At 42.5% G+C, this 23,078-nt stretch overlaps 1 protein-coding gene across 2 annotated transcripts in view; it reads left to right on the top strand.

The window, feature by feature from the left end:
- The window catches only part of KATNAL2 (katanin catalytic subunit A1 like 2), a 70,157-nt gene that overhangs the window by 32,407 nt on the left and 14,672 nt on the right, over positions 1-23,078 (top strand). For both annotated transcript variants that reach the window (XM_089681596.1, XM_089681595.1), the window contains exons 7-12: positions 2,261-2,359; positions 6,018-6,095; positions 8,365-8,463; positions 12,458-12,521; positions 17,002-17,120; positions 22,035-22,126. In XM_089681596.1, coding sequence (XP_089537722.1) covers positions 2,261-2,359; positions 6,018-6,095; positions 8,365-8,463; positions 12,458-12,521; positions 17,002-17,120; positions 22,035-22,126 — 551 coding nt within the window. The remainder of the gene's footprint in view (positions 1-2,260; positions 2,360-6,017; positions 6,096-8,364; positions 8,464-12,457; positions 12,522-17,001; positions 17,121-22,034; positions 22,127-23,078) is intronic.

Genomic DNA, 23,078 nt, shown 5'->3' with positions numbered 1-23,078 from the left:
TTCCTTCTTCTTTCTTATTCCCTCTTCTTCCTTTCTTATTCCTTTCTTATTCCTCCTTCCTTCTTCTTCTTCTTTCTTTCTTCTTCTTCTTTCTTCTTCTTCTTCTTCTTTCTTCTTCCTCCTTCTTCTTCTTCCTCCTTCTTCTTCTTCTTCCTCCTTCTTCTTCTTCTTCCTCCTTCTTCTTCTTCTTCCTTCTTCTTCTTTCTTCTTCCTTCTTCTTTTTCTTTCTTCTTCTGCTTTCTTCTTCCTTCTTCTTCTTCTTTCTTCTTCTTCTTCTTCTTCTTTCTTCTTCTTCTTCTTCTTCTTTTTCTTCTTCTTCTTCTTCTTTCTTCTTCTTCCTTCTTCTTTCTTCTTCTTCCTTCTTCTTCCTTCTTCTTCTTCCTTCTTCTTCCTTCTTCTTCTTCCTTCTTTCTTCTTCTTCTTTCTTCCTTCGTCCTCTCCTTCTTCTTCTTCTGCTTTCTTTTTCCTCTTCTTCTTCTTCCCTCTTCTTCTTCTTCTTTCTTCTTTCTCTTCTTTTTCCTTCTTTCTTCTTCTTCTTCCTTCTTCTTCCTCTTCTTCTTCTTTCTTCTTCTTCTGCTTCCTTCGTCCTCTCCTTCTTCTTCTTCTTCTTCTGCTTCTTTCTTTTTCCTCTTCTTCTTCTTCCCTCTTCTTCTTTCTTCTTCCTCTTCTTCTTCTTCCTCTTCCTCAAAAATGGCCAACCAATTTTACAAACTAACAGTGCGAAAATCGGCTGATTTTTTTTTTTTTTTTCGACCCGTCTATGGCCAGCATTACTCTTACTTGTAACCCTTTAACCACAATTTTAATAGAGAAATATTATCTTTTTGAATCCGTTTTATGTTCATTTTTGAAATGTAATACATCTTAAAAGTATTTATATGTGTTTAATTTTATACATAAAACCTTTTTTTAAATATGCTTGAGGGACACACAGGATACCCATAGCACTATGGGCTTTCTAGAGAGCAGCAACTGTTTTCTTTTAGACTATCTGTCTCTGGGTAAAATAAAGCTACAAATCTCTGCTTGTTTTTTTTTTCTGCCGATTTTAGCTAGCTAGAGAGTTGCTGCTGTTGATCGTTACAGCATTTTTCTTTGCAGCTACAAATTGGTGGTGTCAGTTTCCCCCTTCAATACCACCCCTTCCTCCGATAGTGTTTGGGATTGCACACAAACCTCTCACCTCCTAACTTCCCACATCCAGCTACTAGAGACTCAGCATAAAGAAAGGTCAGCATTGCATGTATTGTTCAAAACATTCGAGACTATTTTTGTACCATGTCAATGGATGGCTGCACGCACAGTCACAGGGAGCACTGACCTTCATAAATCAGTGTGCCAAAAGACATTGTTCTGTGTACATTGATAGCTGTGCAACTGGTGCTATTCTGATCATGTGCGTTAACTTGTCTGCTATTTCATCATGGACAGCAAGTTAGAACAAAGAGCAAACATGAAATTCTGAGTGAAACTGAGCAAATCTGCCACAGAGACGTTTAACCTGATGCTGCAAGTTTACGGCAATGCTGTAATGAGTTGTTGTTTGAGGTGTTTTGAGTGGCACACGCGCTTCAAGAGTGGAAGAACATCACTGGAAGACAACAAGAGATTGGGAAGACCTTCAACGAGCTCAACTCCTGAAAATGCCCTCTTCCCAAAGATCCAGCTTAAAGGTCGCGGTTTTGACAACATTGCGGAGATCCTGCGATTTGATCAGTTTCACGCAGAATTTCACATCTGCTCTTTATTGTAACTTGCTGTCCATGGTGAAATAGCAGACGTGGTAATGCACATGGTCAGAATAGCACCAGTTGCACAGCTCCTGATATACAGAAGACGATGTCTTTTGGCGTGTTACAAAACCAGTCTCGAAACCTCAGACCTTGCCCTGACAAAGAGGACCTGAGTACCCTCGACATTTGTGTCGGTAATTGAAGTTTGTAGTAGAAGAGCTAAGTCTTACATAGGTTGTTGGCATTTCCTCATGTTGAGCGCTCAGGCCTTCCTATTGGCTGGTCAGCCCAAAGCACTGTTACATTGGGGAGGTCATGTGACACCTGCTTCAGGAAAACCCTCTAGATTACAGCAATGTAGTGAAGGGTCCTGATGAAGCACGGAGTCAGCAAGTAAGCACAGATGAATGCGTGTACCTTTTTGGGGGTCAGTAGGGGCCAGGGGCACTGTCCCTCTGCCCTAAATGAACAAAATAGCAATGTCTCCTTATGTCACTAACCTGTATTTCTCCCATTTAATGCAAAAGGGACAAATTATTGATTTCCGTGGCATGATACAAGACGCCATTAAAGGGGCATCAAATGAAATCACTATGAACACTTTGAACTACAATCTGGACCCTTCGGTGAGTTTTAACCATTTATAGATGTTGAATTACCTAAGAGAAGAACTATGTCATACAAACCAATTGGATTCTCCCTCCCATTGTGAGTAGTGCCATACTCTGCTATCTCTGGGCATAACCACGGAGGCTAAAGCCTTCCATCCCCACCAGTGACCGCATCTACGTGGAGTTTGTATGTTTTTATAGTAATTTTGTTGGTTTTCTCTGGGTGGTCCAACTTTTCCCATAATCCAAACACATACTCAGGGGCACATTTACCGTTAGCCATAGTAGCCTTGTGGTCATAGGTGTCAGGCATAAAGAGGCAGATTGTGGCTGATAAGTGATCAGCTGTGTATTTCTGCCATCAGATGAAAATATAGATAAATTAATATACTTTTATTTTGACATTACTTTATATTAATACACATTGTCACAATATACTAAACCAGGTCAGAACCCGTAACAATAGAAAGAAATTCTGCATGTGAGGCAATACTAGCAGTGGGTTGTTAACTGTCTAAGGGCCTTTGTGGACAAGCTTTGGGCTTGTGTCAATGGCATCAATTGGAGAGGCTAAATCATTCAGAATTCATTAACAGATGCAACTGACTTGCAGTTGACCTCTCTCTGACCTGCTTTATTGGGTTTTGCATTCCCATGGACTTGTGTATGAATGCCAAACCTGTTGACTGGGTTGTGCACTCTGTAGTATTGAGTATCTGAGAGCATTCTTCTGTTAGACACTTAGCAACTATTTGCCAACATGTTTGTTTAGCAGGGGTCTTCAAACTTTCTAAACAAAGGGCCAGTGTACTGGCCTTCAGACTTTAGGGGGGCCTGACTGTGGCCCAGCATCAATGGGAGTAAAGAATGCATTTTTGGTATTAGAGATAGGAATAGCACCCCATTGTTGGTATCAGTGGCAGGACTAGTGCCTCGTTGCTGGTGTCAGTTTGAGTAATAGTGCCCCATTGTTGGTATCAGTAGGAGGAATAGTGCCATGTTCTTGGTATCAATGGGAGGAATAGTGCCTCACCATTGGTGTCATTAGGAGTTTAGTGCCCCATCGTTGGTGTCAGTGGTAGGTGTAGTGCCCCATTGTTGGCGTCAGTGGGAGTAATAGTGCCCCATTGTTGGCGTCAGTGGGAGTAATAGTGCCCCATTTTTGGTGTCAGTGGGAGTAATAGTGCCCCATTGTTGGCATCAGTGGGAGTAATAATGCCCCATTGTTGGCATCAGTGGGAGTAATAATGCCCCATTGTTGGTGTCAGTGGGAGTAATAGTGCCCCATTGTTGGCGTCAGTGGGAGTAATAGTGCCCCATAGTTGGCGTCAGTGGGAGTAATAGTGCCCCATTTTTGGCATCAGTGGGAGTAATAGTGCCCCATTGTTGGTGTCAGTGGGAGTAATAGTGCCCCATTGTTGGCGTCAGTGGGAGTAATAGTGCCCCATAGTTGGCGTCAGTGGGAGTAATAGTGCCCCATTTTTGGCATCAGTGGGAGTAATAGTGCCCCATTTTTGGCATCAGTGGGAGTAATAGTGCCCCATTGTTGGCGACAGTGGGAGTAATAGTGCCTCGTTTTTTGGCGTCAGTGGGAGTAATAGCGCCCCATCTTTGGTGTCAGAGGGAGCAAAGTGCCCTATCGTTGGTGTCAGTAGGAGGAATAGTTCCCCTTCATTGGTGTCAGTGGGAGGAATAGTGCCCATTGATGTCAGTAGCAGGATTTATGCCCCACTGTTGGTGTCAGTGGGTGGAATAGTTTCTTGTAGCTGTGTAAGGAAAAGTGCCCCAAGGGCCGGATAAAGACAAGCATAGGGCCTCATCTGGCCCCTAGGCTGCTTTTTGGAGACCACTGGCTTAAAATGACCATGTATTTTAAAGTGGTTATAAAGTTGCATTCTCTGTATTAGGGTAAAAAACATTTCAATGTCAGTCCTCCCCCCTCCCAGGCCCCACTAAATACTCACCTGAGCGTGATCTACATCCAGCACTGTGCACTTCTGCAGCAGCTCATCTCCCCTCTCTCTGCTCTCACAGGGTAGGCTGAGTAGGGATATTTGTTGGCTCCTGCTGCTGTCAGTCAAAACCTGTGTGCAAAGAGCGGGGGCTCAGCTCAGCTCGGGATTGAACATGCAGAAGTGCCGCCATAGGAAGCGGCTTCTTATGGGAGCAGTCAGTGGGGGGGGGGGGGGGCAGGAGTGCCAACAGGGAACCTGAGAAGAGGAGGATTGGGGCTGCTCTGTGCAAAACCACTGAGCAGGTAAGTATGACGTATTTATTATTTTTATTAAAAAAATGTCAAAACTGAACTTAAACTGAATGTAAAGCTTAAGCGGGTTCCCACGATGTCCTTATCTGTCCTTCTCTTTCCTGCGGCTTCATTCAGCCATCACAAGGGAAGACAGGCAATCCTGTGTAGTTGAAGTTATACAATATAGCTTAGACAAGGTTGAGGATTATCTCATTAACCCCATGTGATGGCGCTGTATCTGAGCGGCTAAATCGCAAACGACAACGCTGTCACCTGGGAGGAAGGGGAGTGAATGTCATGCTACCCCATGCTAGAAGTACCAGGTATTTCTCCTCATTCCTGAAAGCAAACAGAATTTGTATATCCAGCTGTATTTAGATTGAACAGGGTGTTTTGCCCTAGATTCACTTTAAAGTGGACCTAAAATCAAATAACAAACTTTAAGTGTCTGAATGCTAAGCAAATACTTTCAGGGACTCCCATAGTACTCCCCCTGACAATGCCTTCACCTTCTTTTCTGCCCAGTAGGACAGCACCATCTTTATTTAGGCATCACCCAGGATCACTTTCTACTTGCTGGACTGAGATACCAGCTCAGAGGTGACCCAGCTCAGAGGTGACCCAGCTCAGAGGTGACCCAAATGTGTAAATCCAGGTGATTGGGAAGTTCTTGGCTGTTTTCACAAATGTAGGACACAGATCACCCTTGTTGCATCATGTGACTTGTTATAAAGTTACAGCTTTTTTGAAAATGACACTGTTCCTGTATATTGTGACATGTCATATGGGCAGCACAGTGGCTATGGGCAGCACAGTGGCTAAATGGTTAGCACTTCCGCCTGGCAGTACTAGGGTCGTTGGTTCGAATCCCAACCACGGCACCACCTGCCTGGAGTTTGCATGTTCTCCCTGTGCCTGCGTGGGTTTCCTCCGGGTACTCCGGTCTCCTTCCACACTCCAAAGACATGCTGGTAGGTGAATTGGATCCTGTCTAAATTGGCCCCTAGTATGTGTATGTATGAATGTGAGTTAAGGACCTTAGATTGTGAGCCCCTTGAGGGTTAGGGAGTGATGTGAATGTACAATATATATGTAAAGTGCTGCGTAAATTGACGGCTCTATACCTGTAATGAATAAAATATATAAAATCAGGTTCACCTGTTTTTCAGGCAGACCCAATTGGACCCTCTGCTCTCATGCTGGGAGGTGAATTAGATTGTACACCCCTTGAGGGTTAGGGACTGATGTGAATGTACAATATATATGTAAAGCGCTGTGTACATTGATGGCGCTATATAAGTACCTGAAATAATAAATAATGTCATGGATTTATTCATACAGGCATGTAAAGTTAATAAACGTAAAAATGTATTAGTAGACTGTATAATTACATCAGTTCATTCCTTTATCCTTTGTTCTCCCCAGGAACGCTTACTCAAACCGGTCAGTGCATTTATTGGGGCCAACAGTGAGATGAGGGAGCTGGCAGCAGTGATCAGCAGGGTGAGCTTCTGTTACATCATAAATGTATTTTCAGGAATCGCCTCTCTCCATTTGCCCTCATCAAAAGATTTCATTCCGCACATGAGCTTTGTAAATATACACTCTAGAATTCAAAGTGAATCAACGCTACTTTGATTGCTGGAATCTGGGCTGTTTGAATTCATTAAAGACACCCAACTTAAACAGTTGCAAGTAAAAGGATGGAGAAATTAGGCAACTTTAAATTCACTTCCATAGCAGATTGTTTTTCAATGCAATGTCACTTGGACTTACTAGAAAATTTGACTATACCAGAAAGAGCCAAGTCCCTAGCACAGCCCCCTCCCTTCTTGCACACCATTGCCCTCTCCTCTTCTAAGAGAGTCTAACTACTCTCTGTGCAGGCCCAGCTCCTCAACCTTTCTGCTCATCTTAGCACATAAACTTTTATGTAGCTGCCAGGGGAGGAGTGAAGGGGAATACTATAGAGAGTCAGTTGAGTGACAGATCTTAGTCTTCGGGGGCTTCTGACATCACATCCAAGATGACGGCAATGCACAAGCATGGACAAAAATGGACATGCAGCATTTTTTCTGATGCAGCAAAATGCTCAAAGTGTGTTAATGTGTAAGTTATCGCTGTGCACTGAATTGCAAATACACCTTTTGGTCCCCAATGTTCTACAAGCAGGTGTGGTAAGTAGTGGCCAAGCTTTGGGTAAAGCCTTTGATAGTGACCAGGTCCCAGGCAGCAGTGATGCTGTGTATCCATATACTTCATTATGGCACCTGTGCTCATATTGGACATCTGTGTGAACTAAGCTAACATACCTAAACCTGACCCAGAATCCACTGCAGGTTCCAACATACCTACTAAGGCAAAGCTTGACCTGAATAAAAATAAAACTAAACAGCAAGCCCCTCCCCTGGCACCAGCATTCCGGAAATATGTAGGCAGTGTTTTATACTTCAATTGTGTACTTCATTTATATTTGCTTTGTCATACATTTTAAAGTGTCTGTATCCCCTAACAATTATTTTCTCTTATTTGGTCTGTTAGATATTCCACTGAAATATTAAAAAAATAACTCTTGATACAGTCAGAAATCTTGTTAGCTGTTAACTATCTGTGCTCTCCGCTCTGTTATCACTTACATTGCTTGCAGCTATTTCTAAGGACTACAGAACACATCTCCCCTAATTTATAAAGAAGGGGCAAGAGGGAGGTGCTCTGTAGTCCTGTCCTAGGGTACTCTTCCATAGGAACAGTACAGTGAGTGAATGTATGTCACCTTGGGTTAGGAAATGTGTTCTGGCAGGATCAGAAAATAAAAAGTTAAAGAGGTAATAGAAGGCAGCCACCACATCTAAGGTCTCTATTATTATTATTATACAGTATTTATAAAGCGCCGATGGTTCGCTCAGCGCTGTACATTACAAAGGGGGACAGAACATGTGACAGAACAATACCAATACAATGCAAAACATGAGGGGATTGAGGGCCCTGCTCCTTGGAAATTACAATCTAGGAGGGAGGGGATGGTGGCACAGGAGGAGATAGCTGTGGGGGTGGAGTGGTAGGAAGAGTGGAGGAGGTCGGCAAGTTAGCAGGGGGTGGGGTAGGCTTCCCTGAAGAGATGGGTTTTCAGGGTGCGCCTAAAGGAGAGGAGAGTAGGTGATAATCTGATGGGTTGGGGCAGGGAGTTCCAGAGGATGGGTGACACCCTGGAGAAGTCTTGGAGGCGGGCATGGGAGGAGGAGACCAGGGAACTAGAGAGAAGGAGGTCTTGTGAGGAGCGGAGTGTGCGTGTTGGGTGGTACTTGGATATTGGGTCGGTGATGTAGTTCGGGGCAGTATGGTGGACGGCTTTGTACGTCAGTGTTAGGATTTTGAATTTTATCCGTTGCGCAATCGGAAGCCAGTAGAGGGATTGGCAGAGGGGGGTGGCGGAGACGGAGCGTTTGGTGGGGTGAATGAGTCTGGCTGCCATATTCAGGATCGACTGAAGCGGGGATAGCCAGCGGCGAGGCAGGCCAGTGAGGAGGGAGTTGCAGTAATCGAGTCGTGATATGATGAGGGAGTGGCCTCTATATTGCATTTTGGTTATGGTTTTAGCTACAGAACACAAAACAGGAAATATACTGAGAGCTGCATAACATTGTTTGCAGTGCACATGCCTGGCCAGCAGTGGGAGATACTGACCCTACTGTTCATGCTAGCTTGATAGCTGAAGTTTATGCAACCTGGATAGAATGTATAATTGGTAATTGGAGTGCTTGTCTTTCTATAGGATATTTATTTACAGAACCCAAACGTAAGGTGGGATGATATTATTGGACTTGACGCGGCAAAGCGACTTGTGAAGGAGGCTGTGGTCTACCCTATACGAGTGAGTGAGGTTTGGCTGAAATTTCAATTACATCAGGATGCTGTCTTATGATGAAGAATGTTCAGTTCTGTAAATACATCCATTTTTGTGGGAGAAAGGCTATACCTGAGAGTTTTTCTTTTTTTTTCATTCCTGCTTCCTACTGAGGAGGGGCAGTGACACATACTGAGCTAAATACAAACTGCTACACATTAACCACTTCCCGTCTGGCCCATGTATATAAACTGCCTCACGGGAGCATTGCAGGAGCGGGTGGCTGTTTATAAACATCCTCCCCTCTCCCCGCCTGTCCGGAGGACACAGCGGAACACCAATCACTGTACAGGAGCTCTGTGTGAGGTCCCAATCATGTGATCACTGATTGGCCAATCAGTGATCACATGAATAGTAGTAAGCAAGATGTCACTTCTGACATCATTGCTTACTACATGTGAAATCTGTGAATGATCACAGAGGTCACATGGTACAGGGCTATTCACAACAGCCTTGTACCATGTGAGAAGCTGTGACCAATGACAGCTCACACAGTAGTTCTCAATGGCTGCAAGAAAGCAGTGTAAAAAAAAAAAAAAATCTTCATCACCCCCCCACAAGTAGTACAGTGTCACTATGGTGACACTGTACTGCTAGGGTGACCGTATGTTAAAAAAAACCCATAAATAATAATATAAAAAAATTAAATAATGTCAAAATTTTTTTTTTTAATTATAGTTTTTGTTTATCAACTACTTTGGGTTTTTTTTTTTTTACTAAAAAAAATAGCTGAATACATTTTGAGCAAGATTTATGAAGAAAGATTATTTATTTGCAAAATTTTATAAGATAAACACTTTTTTTTCAAAATTTTGGGACTTTTTCATTTTCACCAAAATAAAGTTTTATCTGTCTCAAAAAAATGCTAAAAAATTCATATGGGTACAATGTTGCATGACCGCGCAATTGTCATTCAAAGTGTGATAGCACTGAAAGCTGAAAATTGGCCTGGGCAGGAAGGGGGTGAAAGTGTCCGGACTTGAAGTGGTTAACAGCAAATTGTTAACTTTCAACATTGACTGTTATATTTTAGTGCTGACAGCTCTGGACCTGATAATGAATGTCTGGCATTCCAGGGGTTATTCAATATAAATATAGCCAATATTTTTCCAAAGCTAAAAAGATCATTGGTGTCATGCCACTGGCTGTGTAAAATAGCATTGGCCCTGAACTATTCAGGTACCATCTGATAGGAGGTGAATCAGCCACAGTGCAAGGAACCCCCAAACAACCTCTGGAGCAGGGGTGGCTAACCTGTGGCTCTCCAGCTGTTGTGGAACTACATTTCCCATGAGGCATTGCAAAGATGGGAAGTTACTGACTTGCAGAGGCATGATGGAACTTGTAGTCCTGCAGCAGCTGGAGAGCCGCAGGTTGGCCACCCCTGCTCTGGAGGAACCCAAGGGTTTCAGGGAACCCTGGCTGAGATTGGCTGGTATAGAGTGTGGAAGTTTTAAAACCCTTAAAAAGTTTACTATTTGGAGCCACAAGAGGTTTCGCCATGATATATACAGTACTCATCATAAATGAGTACACCCCAACAGACTTGTCAGAAAACCTTTACTTTCCTACCAGAATCGACATTTTCTATGGGACACTATACTACAAAATACTCCCACAAATGCCGGCCATTGATTGCAAACAAGATTTGTTCATTTGGACACACAAAAAAGTATTTTTCCTAACAAATTTATTCAAGACCATGTTGAAAAAATGAATACACCCCAATGAAAGTCTTACACCCCAGTCACATCAAACCCAACTTTGAAATTGGGCAACTTACAGTGAAGTCATACGATATAAAATTCGGGTGAGATACTGATTTCAGGTGCAATTTGCAAGACATCTGACACAGATGTCTATGCAAATCACACCAAAAGTAGTGTGCGTACTACTTTAGAAATCGGTGCAGCTCTGACCAAGTCAGTATCGCTCCGATACGACCGGTCGAATTGCAGACCAATTATGGAATGCAATTTGCAGGTCGCATGGAATGCAAATTGCATGGCAGTTCGCATCCAGTGTGACCGGGGACTTATGCAGGCCATAGATGGGTCGAAAATCGGCCGATTTTTCGGCCGAAAATAAAATCGGCCGATTTTCGGATCGTTAGTGGGCTAAATGTTCGGCCGTTTTTCGGTATTTTGGCAAATTTTTTTTATCGGTAAAGTTGGAAAAAAAATCGGCAGATTTTGCCGATCGGCCGATTTTTGCGGCAATGATGGGCAAATCGGCCGATCTTTTACCGATAAAAAAATCTGCGCATGAGCAGTGATCTGCAAGAGGAAGACAAAAAGAAGAAGAAAAAACAAGAAGAGGATGAAGAAGAAGAAGAGGAGGATGAAGAAGAGGAAGAATAAGAGGAAAAAGAAGAGGATGAAGAAGAAGAGGATGAAGAAGAAGAAGAGGATGATGAAGAAGAAGAAGAGGATGATGAAGAAGAAGAAGAGGATGATGATGAAGAAGAAGAGGATGATGAAGAAGAAGCAGAAGAGGATGAAGAAGGAGAAGAAGAAGAAGAAGAAGAGGATGAAGAGGAAGAAGAAGAAGAGGATGAAGAGGAAGAAGAAGAAGAGGATGAAGAGGAAGAAGAAGAAGAGGATGAAGAAGAAGAGGAAGATGAAGAAGAGGAATTCCAGTCCGGCAAAAAGTGTCCCTGCAGAGAGCTCCGCTATTTCTTTGACAGTTCCTTGACAGTTATAGCGGTTGCAACAATGAATCTATTTGTTTCCGAATAAAAACATCTATCCTAAATGGATACAAATAGATACAATGTTGCAACCGCTATAACTGTCAAGGAACTGTCAAAGAAATAGCGGAGCTCTCTGCAGGGACACTTTTTGCTGGCTGTAGACGGGATGAAAATCGGCCGATTTTTTTAAACCGTTTCTGGTAACGTCGGTCGCTTGAACGACCGCTTTTTTTTTTTTTTTTTTAAAGAAAAATCGGCTGGTTTTCTCTCCATCTATGGCCTGCATTAGGAGCAAAGATACGTTTTAGACAACAAGAACTCAACTACAGGAGAGTCTAATTATTCATTAAACAGGTGTCCAGCAGACAGGTGATTATAAAAGGGTGTTATTTAGCATGAAATAGGAAGGGGCTTTCTTTGTTGTCAGCAATGGCATCACATGGAAGAGATGTGTGTTCTAGATCATTGTCATGTTAGAAAAATGCATGATGACCAAGGGCACGGAGTGATGGTGGCATCTTCTCTTTCAGGGCCGGTTCACACTACATGTGTTTCAGTTGCTTTTTTTTCTGCATCCAAAACACACAGAAAGTAGGTTATATGGTTGTCAATGTCATAGTTCACATCATTGCTTGCAGTTCCAGTTGCAGAAAAAAAGTAGAATAGGCTGCATTTTTCCTGCACAGAACTGTACTGGAACGCCTCATCAGTGCAGCCTATCAGTGCCCATCAGCGCTGCCTATCAGTGCAGCCTTGTCAGTGCCCATCAGAGCAGCCTCATCAGTGCCCATCAGTGTGCCTATCAGTGCCCATCAGCGCTGCCTATCAGTGCAACCTCATCAATGCACATCAGTGAAGGAAAAACTTTACCTGTTTGCAAAATTTTATATTAGAAACAAAGAACATTTTTTTTTTTTTTTTTTTGCTCTTTTCTTTTGTTTATAGTGCAAAAAATAAAAGAACTCAGTTGCTACTAAATAGCACCAAAAGAAAGCTCTATTTGTGTTAAAAAAAATCATAAAAAATGTCATACTGGTACCGTGTTGCAGGACTGCGCAATTGTCATTCAAAGTGCAACAGCATGAAAGCTGAAAATTGGCCTGGGCAGGAAAGGAATAAAAGTGCCCAGTAGGCTAGTGGTTAACAGGCAGGTTCCTATGTAGGTTCTTCAGTTGTGTATTTAGCTGCATGGCCGGTGTTTCCTTTTCACAGTTTCCTATGTATTCATTTAATTAGTAATGTATTTATATTCATTATTTTTGTTTGCAGTACCCGCAGCTATTTACTGGAATCTTGTCCCCTTGGAAGGGGCTTCTGCTGTATGGGCCTCCAGGTAAATGTATAGGCTGCATTATATTTAAAGATTCAGTGCATTTAGAAATGATTTCTCAGATACAAGGGGTGTCTTAGGCTGAGCCTTCTGATGACTCTTATGTGGACAGCACCTACAATGTGTGAATGTGTGCATAGTGGGCCCCATCCCCTATGGGGCCCATGTGTACTGCACACAATAGGATACACCAGTGATCATCTATCGCTTCCTCTTATAATGGGCACAGCAGATGTGAACACTCTGTGAACTCAGTGCTGGGATCTCTCCAGTAAACTGCTAGGTGGTTCACCTCTCCAGCTTCCACCAATGTAGGTATAACCTGTCCTTCAGAAAACAAATATATAAATACATTTTAGAATTGCTGAAAATGAATAAAAAAAGCACAAAAATGTACAAAACCATCTCAATGCTCTGAAAATCTCCTTTTACAAATAGGAGGGTAGTCTGAAAAGTTCTTGGTCTAACACCGAAAGAGTGACCACACAGACATGAAACTTTATCACTGCACCAAGCCTCTCTTCCAGATGTTCAGCGCTGAAAACGGCGCATGCACGCTATATGGTTTTCATGCTCTCCTGGCAATCAGTTGGCCCCCTCCCGTATTCAAGTTGAAGAGGGAGAAAGTGGAAGAAGAAGGCTCGAAGTGCTCCATCAGCGGGCAAAGTGATGGCGACAGTCTTCTGCACTGCTGCCGCACACCCTCGAAATCCCGGAACACTGTTGCCACTACAGTGTGCATGCGCCGTTTTCAGCGTTGAACATCTGGAGGAGTGGCTTGGTGCAGTGATAAGATTTCATGTCTTTGTGGTCACTCCTTCCATATCAGGCCGTGAACTTTTCAGACTACCCTCGTGTAATAAATTGCATCTGTTATAAATGTAAAAAAGAGAAACCTCTTGGGGGATCAGGAAGGAATTTTTTTCCCTGCAGGAGCAAATTGGATCATGCTTTGCTGGGATTTTTGCCTTCCCCTGGGTCAACTGTGGGTGTAGGATTATAACTTTTTTTTTTTTTTAATGGTTGAACTTGATGGACTTTTGTCTTTTTCAGCCAGACTAACTATGTAGCTATGTAAGAAGTAACCCCTAGTTTGTTTCTGCACCCCAAGGATACTGTCTGCATGGTGCTTACTGTAATTGTTCTCATGTTTCCATGGATTTTCTTTTGAATGCTCCAAAAACATTCTGGTATGACAAAAAAAAATCAACTAGTATATCTCTGCATTACATGCACATTTCTCTGTGTTTGATCCCTTTACAAATGCTGCAGAAACAGAAAAAAAACTGTTGATCTTCCTGTAGTGATCTGAAACACTGCCTCGGCAGCACTGAAATCCCATGCAGAGTTTTCAACCCTGTCCGGTTTTCCCTGGATGGACTACAGAACACCTTCCCATCTCCTCATATCCATAGTATAAGGAGGGTGTCCTGTGGTCCTCCAAGATCTCAGGCAGGGGATTTCAGGTTAGTGTTCTCATGTACAGTGCTGTGAAAAAGTATTTGCCCCCGTTCCTGTCAATTACTTTGTTTCTCATCTGTTCTTGAATTTCTTTAAATCGCGGTATGATGTGTTGCTTTATGAGATCTTTTAGCGTGCTTCACTTTGTCAGATAGCTTGCTTCTATTTAAAGTGGAGCTCTGGTAAAAATAAAATATAAAAGTAATCAGCTACAAAAATTGTACATGCTGACTTTTAAAAAACAGCCACTCACCTGTCCTAGGATTCAGTAGCACCTCCCCAAAGGTGCCAATCCTTAACAGGGGGTGTGGGACAAAGCCTTAAACCAGAACTTCGCCGTTTGGGTGGAGCTCGGCTTTAAGTGATTTCTTGATTCAACAGATCTGGCAGTAAGCAGGCCTGAGTGTGGCAAGTGAAATTTAACTCAGCTTTCCAAAAACGTGGTTAATCACAGTTCATCCATGATTCCCTTAATGAGATCATCATTAAAAACTGTATTTTGTATTTACTCGGGTTATCTTTGTGTATTAATAAAATTTTTTTATTATCTGAAGTGTGATAATTATGCAAAGTTAAGTTTGACAAATATGCAAAAAAATAAAAAAAAATCAGGAAAGGGCAAATCTTTTTGCACAGCAATGTAAATTAGCGGCTTACTAGATTTCTGGCAGATATGTAGGTATTTTCTGTAAATGTAATCTATATATGCAAAAATGGGGAAATGTGTATGTACTGAATGTTTTTTGTATTTTGTCCATATATATATTTGAATTAGCTTCCAACCAGGGTGGCACTACTGCACACATACATACATACAATGAGGAACAGAAGTATTTGAACACCCTGCAATTTTGCAAGTTCTCCCACTTAGAAATCATGGAGGGGTCTGACATTCACATTGTAGGTGCATTCCCACTCTGAGAGACAGAATTAAAAAAAAAAATTCAGGAAATCACATTGTATGATTTGTAAAGAATGTATTTGTCTTGCACTGCTGAACATAAGTATTTGAACACCTGAGAAAATCAGTGTTAATATTTGGTACAGAAGCCTGTGTTTGCAATTACAGAGGTCAAACGTTTCCTGCAGTTCTTGACCAGGTTTGCACTGCAACAGGGATTTTGGCCCACTCCTCCACACAGATCTCCTCTAGATCTGTCAGGTTTCGGGGCTGTCGCTGAGCAACACGGAGTTTCAGCTCCCTCCAAAGATGTTCTATTGGATTTAGGTCTGGAGACTGGCTAGGCCACTCTAGAACCTTGATATGCTTCTTACGGAGCCACTCCTTGGTTATCCTGGCTGTGTGCTTCGGGTCGTTGTCATGTTGGAAGACCAAGCCACGACCCATCTTCAATGCTCTGACTGAGGGTAGGAGGTTGTTGCTCAAAATCTCACAATAAATGGCCCCATTCATCCTCTCCTTAATACAGTTCAGTCCTGTCCCCTTCGCAGAAAAGCACCCCCAAAGCATGATGTTACCACCCCCATGCTTCAAAGTAAGGATGGTGTTCTTGGGATGCAACTCATCCTTCTTTTTCCTCCAAACACAACGTGTGAAGTTTAGACCAAAAAGTTCATGACTTTCTCCCATGCCTCCTCTGGATCATCCAGATGGTCATTGGCAAACTTCAGACGGGCCTGGACATGTGATGACTTGAGCAGGGGAACCCTCCATGCAATGCATGATTTGAAACCATGACGGCGTAGTATTCTACCGACAGTGACCTTTGAAACTGTGGTCCCATCTCTCTTTGTGTCATTGACCAGCTCCTCCCTTGTAGTTCTGGGCTGATTCCTCACCTTTCTTATCATCAGTGATACCCTACGAGGTGAGATTTTGCATGGAGCCCCAGTCCGAGGGAGACTGACAGTCGTCTTTAGCCTCTTCCATTTTCTAACAATTGCTCCAACAGTTGATCTATTTTCACCAAGCTGCTTGGCAATTTCCCCGTAGTCCTTTCCAGCCTTGTGGAGATCCACAATTTTGTCTCTGATGTTTTTTGACAGCTCTTTGATCTTGCCCATGGTAGTAGTTGGCGTCTGACTGACTGTGGGGTGGACAGGTGTCTTTAAAGAGCTCAGACAGGTGCTACTAAGTTAGATTAATGAGTGGAGTAGAGGTGGACTTTTTAAAGGCACAGTAACAGGTCTTTGAGAGCCAGAATTCTTGCTGTTTCTTAGGTGTTCAAATACTTATGTTCAGCAGTGCAAGACAAATAAATTCTTTAAAAATTATACAATGTGATTTCCTGAATTTTTTTTTTTAATTCTGTCTCTCAGAGTGGGAATGTACCTACAATGTGAATTTCAGACCCCTCCATGATTTCTAAGTGGGAGAACTTGCAAAATCGCAGGGTGTTCAAATACTTCTGTTCCTCACTTTATGTATAATAGTGTTAAAGACAACCAGTCAGTAATTTACATTTGTACAAATCTAAAGCTCTATTCTTACGTTGGTATCATATTCACACATGTGCGGATTGAAGCTCAGGTTTCACAGCTAATTGATACAGTAGTTGCTCAGCGGTTCATGTCAGGTTTACATCAGGTTCAGGACAGGATTAGGTCAGGATTTTATCCTGTTCAGACATATGTGGTTTAGAAGCAGCAATATCAGCTCAATGTCAGATTACAAGGCTTCCATGGAGGCTTGTCTTTTGCTTGAGTTTAGGATTGATATCTGATGTCCTGGCTGTTGGAGGAGAGTAAAACCGCCAGCTAAAAAACACTTTTTTTTTTCATGTAAACTTGAAAATAATTTTAATATATTGAAGTTTTTAATTGTCTGCCATCAACCCTGGGCTCAGGCTTGACATTTTGCTTCTGACAGGGAGAGAATAGACTGCACTGTTATAACTTTTCATTATAATAGTGTAGTAGAATAGTAATAGGGTAAAATAGAGTAGTAGATCCACATTATCCACCTTATTACAACTGCCTGCTGGTGTCTGGCTCTTGTTAAGGATGTTGGTGTGTTATTTTTTTTCAAAGGTAGAGACTGATGTCAGCGATTGTTTTCTAGGTACTGGGAAGACGTTGCTTGCCAAAGCGGTGGCCACAGAATGCAACACAACATTTTTTAACATTTCGGCCTCCACCATCGTCAGCAAGTGGAGGGGAGACTCGGAGAAGCTTGTACGGGTAAGAACCAGCTCAGTCTGAAGAGTTTGGTACACTTAAGCCAGCCATAGACGGGTCGAATCTCAGTCAGTTCAGCAGGGACCGGCCGAGATTCGAACAATGTATGGACAGGCTGAATGTACCCAAGTTGATTGATCAATCAACTTGGGTACAACCAGCCTGTCGAATTTTACATGCGATTATTGCTAGTGGCTAATACTGTATAGCCGCTAGCAGTAAATATTGGTTCTCCCAGTAAGGATGGCTCCCCCCATCAGGAGAACATGATGGCTCCGCGAGAAGGGATTCCCTCATCAACACTAGCTATGTTGATGGGGGAAGCAAGTGATTTTCTTTCCTGTAACCAAAATCGCTTTATAGCTGAATTAGCTCAATTGACCACCATCGTGTTGTCTCCCTTTTCTTGGCAGACCAGTTTACAGCTTTTTTTCCATACAGAAATTTAAACCATTTCTAAAGCCAAACGCACCAGGATACACTTGAGTAACGTAAAATGTACAGCCTCTAGGGAAAGGGGGGACATGACCGAAACCTTTAAATACATGAGGTTTAAGTAAGGTTCAGGGGGGCGGTATTTTCAATATAAAGCCAAGATCAAGACCCCGGGGATGTGACCTCAGGCTTTCAGGAGGAACGTTCAAAACTAACCTTAGATAGTATTGTTTCACAGGATGAGTAGTGAATGCTTGGAATAGACTTCCAGTATAGGAGGTGAATAACTAAGGGAATTTATAGGTTTAAAAAAATACAGACTTGATGGACTACTTGATCTTTGTTCTGCTGTCACACTATGGGGGGTTATTTACTAAAACTGGAGAGTACAGCTTTGGGTTTCCTTAATAGGGCGGTGTGGGGGCTATATTAATGCTGGTTACACAATGGGGTTGGTTTGCTAAAACTGGAGAGTGCAAAATCTGGTGCAGGTCTGCATAGAAACCAATCAGCTTCCAGGTTTTATTGTCAAAGCTTAATAAAACAAACTGAAGTTAAAAGATGATTGGCTCCAATGCACAGCTACACCAGATTCTCAGTGCTCCTGTTTTAGTATATCTCTCCATGTGTATATATGGGTTTTTTTGGAACCATAAAACCTCATGCCATCCCCCTTTTTTTTTTTTTTTTTTTACTTTTTGCTGACCATGTCCCATAGGGAAGATTTCCCTTAAAGTGGAAGAAAAGCCTTACTTTAACTATTCTTAAAAACATTCCATTACAATGGTCACCAGAGCAGACAGAAAAGAGTGTGAACCTCCCCAGCAGGGATGCAGACCGCAATAAAATCCTAATGGGGGTTCTGATCCCCCCCTACTCTATCCTAAACAAAAAGGTTTGGACTTAGATACACATAAACCAAGAAAGTACTTGTAGGAAGTAGTGATTGCAACTGGTTTTAGCGCAGTGGTAATAACAGAGTGTTATTTATGTTCTGAAAGGGTATATGACCTCTTTCCACTCGCTTCTAGTACTCATTAAAAATAAATTGGCTTAAAAGAGACTGTCAATCACGATATGCTTTAGGATCCATGCACACTGGGCTCCTTTTACTGTAAACGCTCCTTTTACAGGAATGTGACATTTTACCCGTAGAAGCAGCTCAATGTTATTCTATAGTATCAGATGTGGTAAGCAGTTCAATTATGAAAAAACTTCCAACAACGCTGGTGTAATCCAATCCAATATCGAGGAGTAGGTAGATTGCCCACTTACCAGAAGCGCAATCTCAATGCGCATGTGCAGGTCACATGTAGCCGAGGTCTCATGTAGGCGCTGCTTGGTAGTACCCTGGTGGTCCCTCAATGGTAAGGGGATATTGGTCTGGTCAGATCACACTGCTCCTTAGATCCACGCAGAAGCCTAAAAATGCTGGGGCTGAGGTATGGGGGCTCAGTGCCAGGTATAAGAAGTAAAGGTGCTCATAGTGTAGTAATTTTAAATGGCATCACCCCTACTGTAGACGTATATTGACACGAAATGCGTCTAGGAGGAGCCTTCGCACGCCTTGACGTCACGCCGCCGGATCAGGAGGTCCGGCGGCCAACCCTTGATTTTCACTGGTCAGTGTTTTAGATGTTCTTTACAGCCTCTTTAACTGGCTACAGGCTGCAGGCATGTGCTTTGTAATTTTTAGGTTTTTTACACATTGGATTTAATAAATTTTTTATTTAAAATTACTACACTATGAGCACCTTTACTTCTTATACCTGGCACTGAGCCCCCATACCTCAGCCCCAGCATTTTTAGGCTTCTGTGTGGATCCAAGGAGCAGTGTGATCTGACCAGACCAATATCCCCTTACCATTGAGGGACCACCAGGTACTACCAAGCAGCGCCTACATGAGACCTCGGCTACATGTGACCTGCACATGCGCATTGAGATTGCGCTTCTGGTAAGTGGGCAATCTACCTACTCCTCGATATTGGATTGGATTACACCAGCGTTGTTGGAAGTTTTTTCATAATTGAACTGCTTACCACATCTGATACTATTGCATTGGACAATTACCTTTTTTCGCGAGTCATTTTAACATAACTACCATAAGGATATTGTTTGTAGCGCTGCACTTTTATTTTGTCAATTTCAGTTGGAAAAGTTTTGTGGTTCCTTTTAGTGCATTTGCCGCTCACTGGAGTGCGCTCACTAACCTACCTATACACAATGTTATTCTATGTATCCATGCACATTAAGACGTTTGGAGGTATATTTTAGACTTAACATTTAGAGGCAGAAAAAAAACTTTCTGTTTTGCATTTTTGAGAGCATTTTTCTGGCAGAAAAAAATGCTAAACACTCCTAAACACATGTACAAAACACTCTGTATGAGCATTTTTTTATGCCAAAAGAACTGGTGTTTTCTTAAGCCCAGCATGCATGGACCCTTAGCCTAGGTTCACATTACAGCGGTAAATCCCATGTGATTCTCACAGGAAGCGCACCGCATTCCTGTACAAATCATATGCGATTTGTGTGCGATGCGATTAGAGCCATACATTTTGTATGCCTCTATTCGCACCGCATCCGCACCAAAAACATGCAGGACCCTTTTTTGATCCGCACTAGAATCGGATTGTGTAGATATTCACACTTAAGCGATCCGATTCTGCACATTGCACTGCATTTTGCGGACCGATGTCGGGGTGCTGTTAACATACACACCCGCATCGGTTCGCATGAACGGGGTGCGATTGTGATGCGGTGCGGAATTTGCACTGAAAACAAATTCCGCACCGCATCAGTGTGAACCAGGGCTTATAGTGGACATGAGTGGAAGATGTTGTTTTGAATCTCTGGGGAGCATATTTTGCTAAGATTAGAATTCCAAATAAAAAATGAAGTATATTTAGATTCACCCGCAGGGTGCTAGAGCTCTCCAATCAAAAAAGCTAATTTTCCCTGCTGATTGCAGAGCTCTAGTTATGATTATGGCTGGCCATACATTACACAAATTTCTTGAGATTTTTGCTTTAGATTTACCAAAAACCATATAATATGAGGTCAAACCTAAATAACACTTTCAATTGTATCCAATTAGACAGGCCCTTGGACTACATAGTTGAAGGTACATCTAAAGGAAATTGGGCTGAAATTGGACAGAAAATTGTATAGTGTATGGCCAGCCTTAGCCAGGGTATGCTGGACTACTGCAATTAAATGCTGGGGAAGCTGAATTTAGGCTGCAGCTCTAGTAAACAAGTACAATAACAACCGAGACATTCTGACTGGCTTCCCACCTATACATTGCAGTAATGCATGCAATAACAAATCTCACATGCATTGGTGCATGAGGGTGCTAATAATTTAGAATGGCATCCTAATTCACCTACACAATGTACCTGTGTTTTGGTGTACAATGTACCTGTGTTTTGGTGTACAATGTGGATAGCGTATGTACTCTCCAGCGCCTCAAGATATGCACAGCCAAAAGGGAAGCCAAGGGTACCAGGACAGCGACAACCAAAAGGAAATGTTCCAGGGGTGCAGCCCTCCTCAGACGGGGAAATCAGCCACTGGATAGAGAGAAAACAGGTGGCGCACACACCTAGTGCATTATCCAAGGTTTATTGTAGGAATTAAATCATAAAAACATACTCACAGACGAAGCATGTATCTAACAGCAGGGCTCTCACTTTACTTTCCATTCATCGTGCATCAGCATCAGAGGTTGGTCACCAGCTCTGAGGAAAGGGATTCGTCCCCGAAACGCGTCAGCCATTTGACCGCACTGACAGTGAGAACACCTTGCCTGCCGTTGTGGCCATTGTCATTTTTCTATGCTTTTTAGACACATGCTTCGTCTGTGAGTATGTTTTTATGATTTAATTCCTACAATAAACCTTGGATAATGCACTAGGTGTGTGCGCCACCTGTTTTTCTCTCTATTTGGTGTACAATGTACCTGTGTTTTGGTGTACACAATGTACCTGTGTTTTGGTGTACAATGTACCTGTGTTTTGGTGTACAATGTACCTGTGTTTTGGCGTACAATGTACCTGTGTTTGGCGTACACAATGTACCTGTATTTTGGCGTACAACGTACCTGTGTTTTGGTGTACAATGTACCTGTGTTTTGGCGTACACAATGTACCTGTGCTTTGGTGTACAATGTACCTGTATTTTGGCGTACACAATGTACCTGTGTTTTGGTGTACAATGTACCTGTGTTTTGGCGTACAATGTACCTGTGTTTTGGCGTACACAGGGTAGAGGAGGGATAGCCATCAATGGATGCCCCATAGTGAGCCTATGAGTGATATGACTGCACAGGCATTCCATCGGTTGTCAGCACTCTCTCCTCTCCCCTGAAATTGGCTGCTGGGGAGATCATGTAACCAGACCGCAGTACTCTGAGTACAGCCTTGAATTCCATTTTAGAGGTTCATTTTTCACATTTAAACCTAAAGTTTTTTCTCACACAGGTTTTATTTGAACTGGCTCGCTTCCATGCCCCCTCCACCATTTTCCTGGATGAGCTGGAGTCTGTGATGAGTCAGAGGGGGACAGGGCCAGGGTGAGTAGATTTCTAATAGAATAGAAAATTAGTAGTCATTTTTTTTTTTTTTTTGCAAACATCAGTCTGGCACCTCTTTGCTGTTCCCTTTCCAGACATACATCCTACCAGAAACTATTCTCTGTCCATCAACTTCGCAGTCTCATTATTTGGATTTTTGCATGTCTTTTCTGGAGTAAAGAGCTCCCTGCTCACAGTTTTTTTTAATTTTTTTCTTGCAGAAAAACTGATGGAAACTGACTTCCAGATGTCATTTGCAGAGACATCAGTTTACATCAGTTTTCATGCGCGCTTCAATGAGTGTTAAACACATTACAGATTCCTGCAGATTGTTGTGGTGTGAACAGGACACATAGAGAACAATTGATTTCATTGCGCCCTTGCTGAACGCATGCAGAAAAACTGACGACTTTTGCACCATGTGGTGAATGAGCTCTGATTGTTGGGTTAGTTTCACTTTAAAGCCTAATGTAGGCCATAGACGGGTCGAAAACCGTCCGTTTTTTTAAAAAAAAATGAAAAATCGGTCGTTCAATAGGCCGATGTTACCACCAATGGTAAAAGAAATCGGCCGATTTTCGTCCCGTCTACGGCCGGCATTTAATTCTGTCCCTTGCAGAGACCCCCGCTGTTATATTTGACATGAAAAAGTATTGCTGTTGCAACAATGTATCCATTTGTATCCATTTCGGATACAGATGTTTTTATTTGGATACAAATAGATACATTGTTGCAACCGCAAGACTTTTCATATAAAATATAAAAGCGACTAGAATCATCCTCCTCCTCCTTCCTCCTCCTCCTCCTTCTTCCTCCCTCCTCCTCCTTCTTCCTCTCTCCTCCTCCTCCTTCTTCCTCTCTCCTCCTCCTCCTTCTTCTTCCTCCTTTTTCTTCCTCCTTCTTCCTCCTTCTTCCTCCTCTCCCTCCTTCTTCCTCCTCTTTCTCCTTCTTC

This window comes from Staurois parvus, unplaced genomic scaffold, assembly GCF_062004578.1.
Source record: "Staurois parvus isolate SC_StPar_1 unplaced genomic scaffold, SC_StPar_1.0 ptg000272l, whole genome shotgun sequence".
Classification (NCBI taxonomy): Eukaryota; Metazoa; Chordata; class Amphibia; order Anura; family Ranidae; genus Staurois; species Staurois parvus.
The sequence above is the reverse complement of the archived record's forward strand: the minus strand, read 5'-3'. Positions and strand labels throughout refer to the sequence as shown.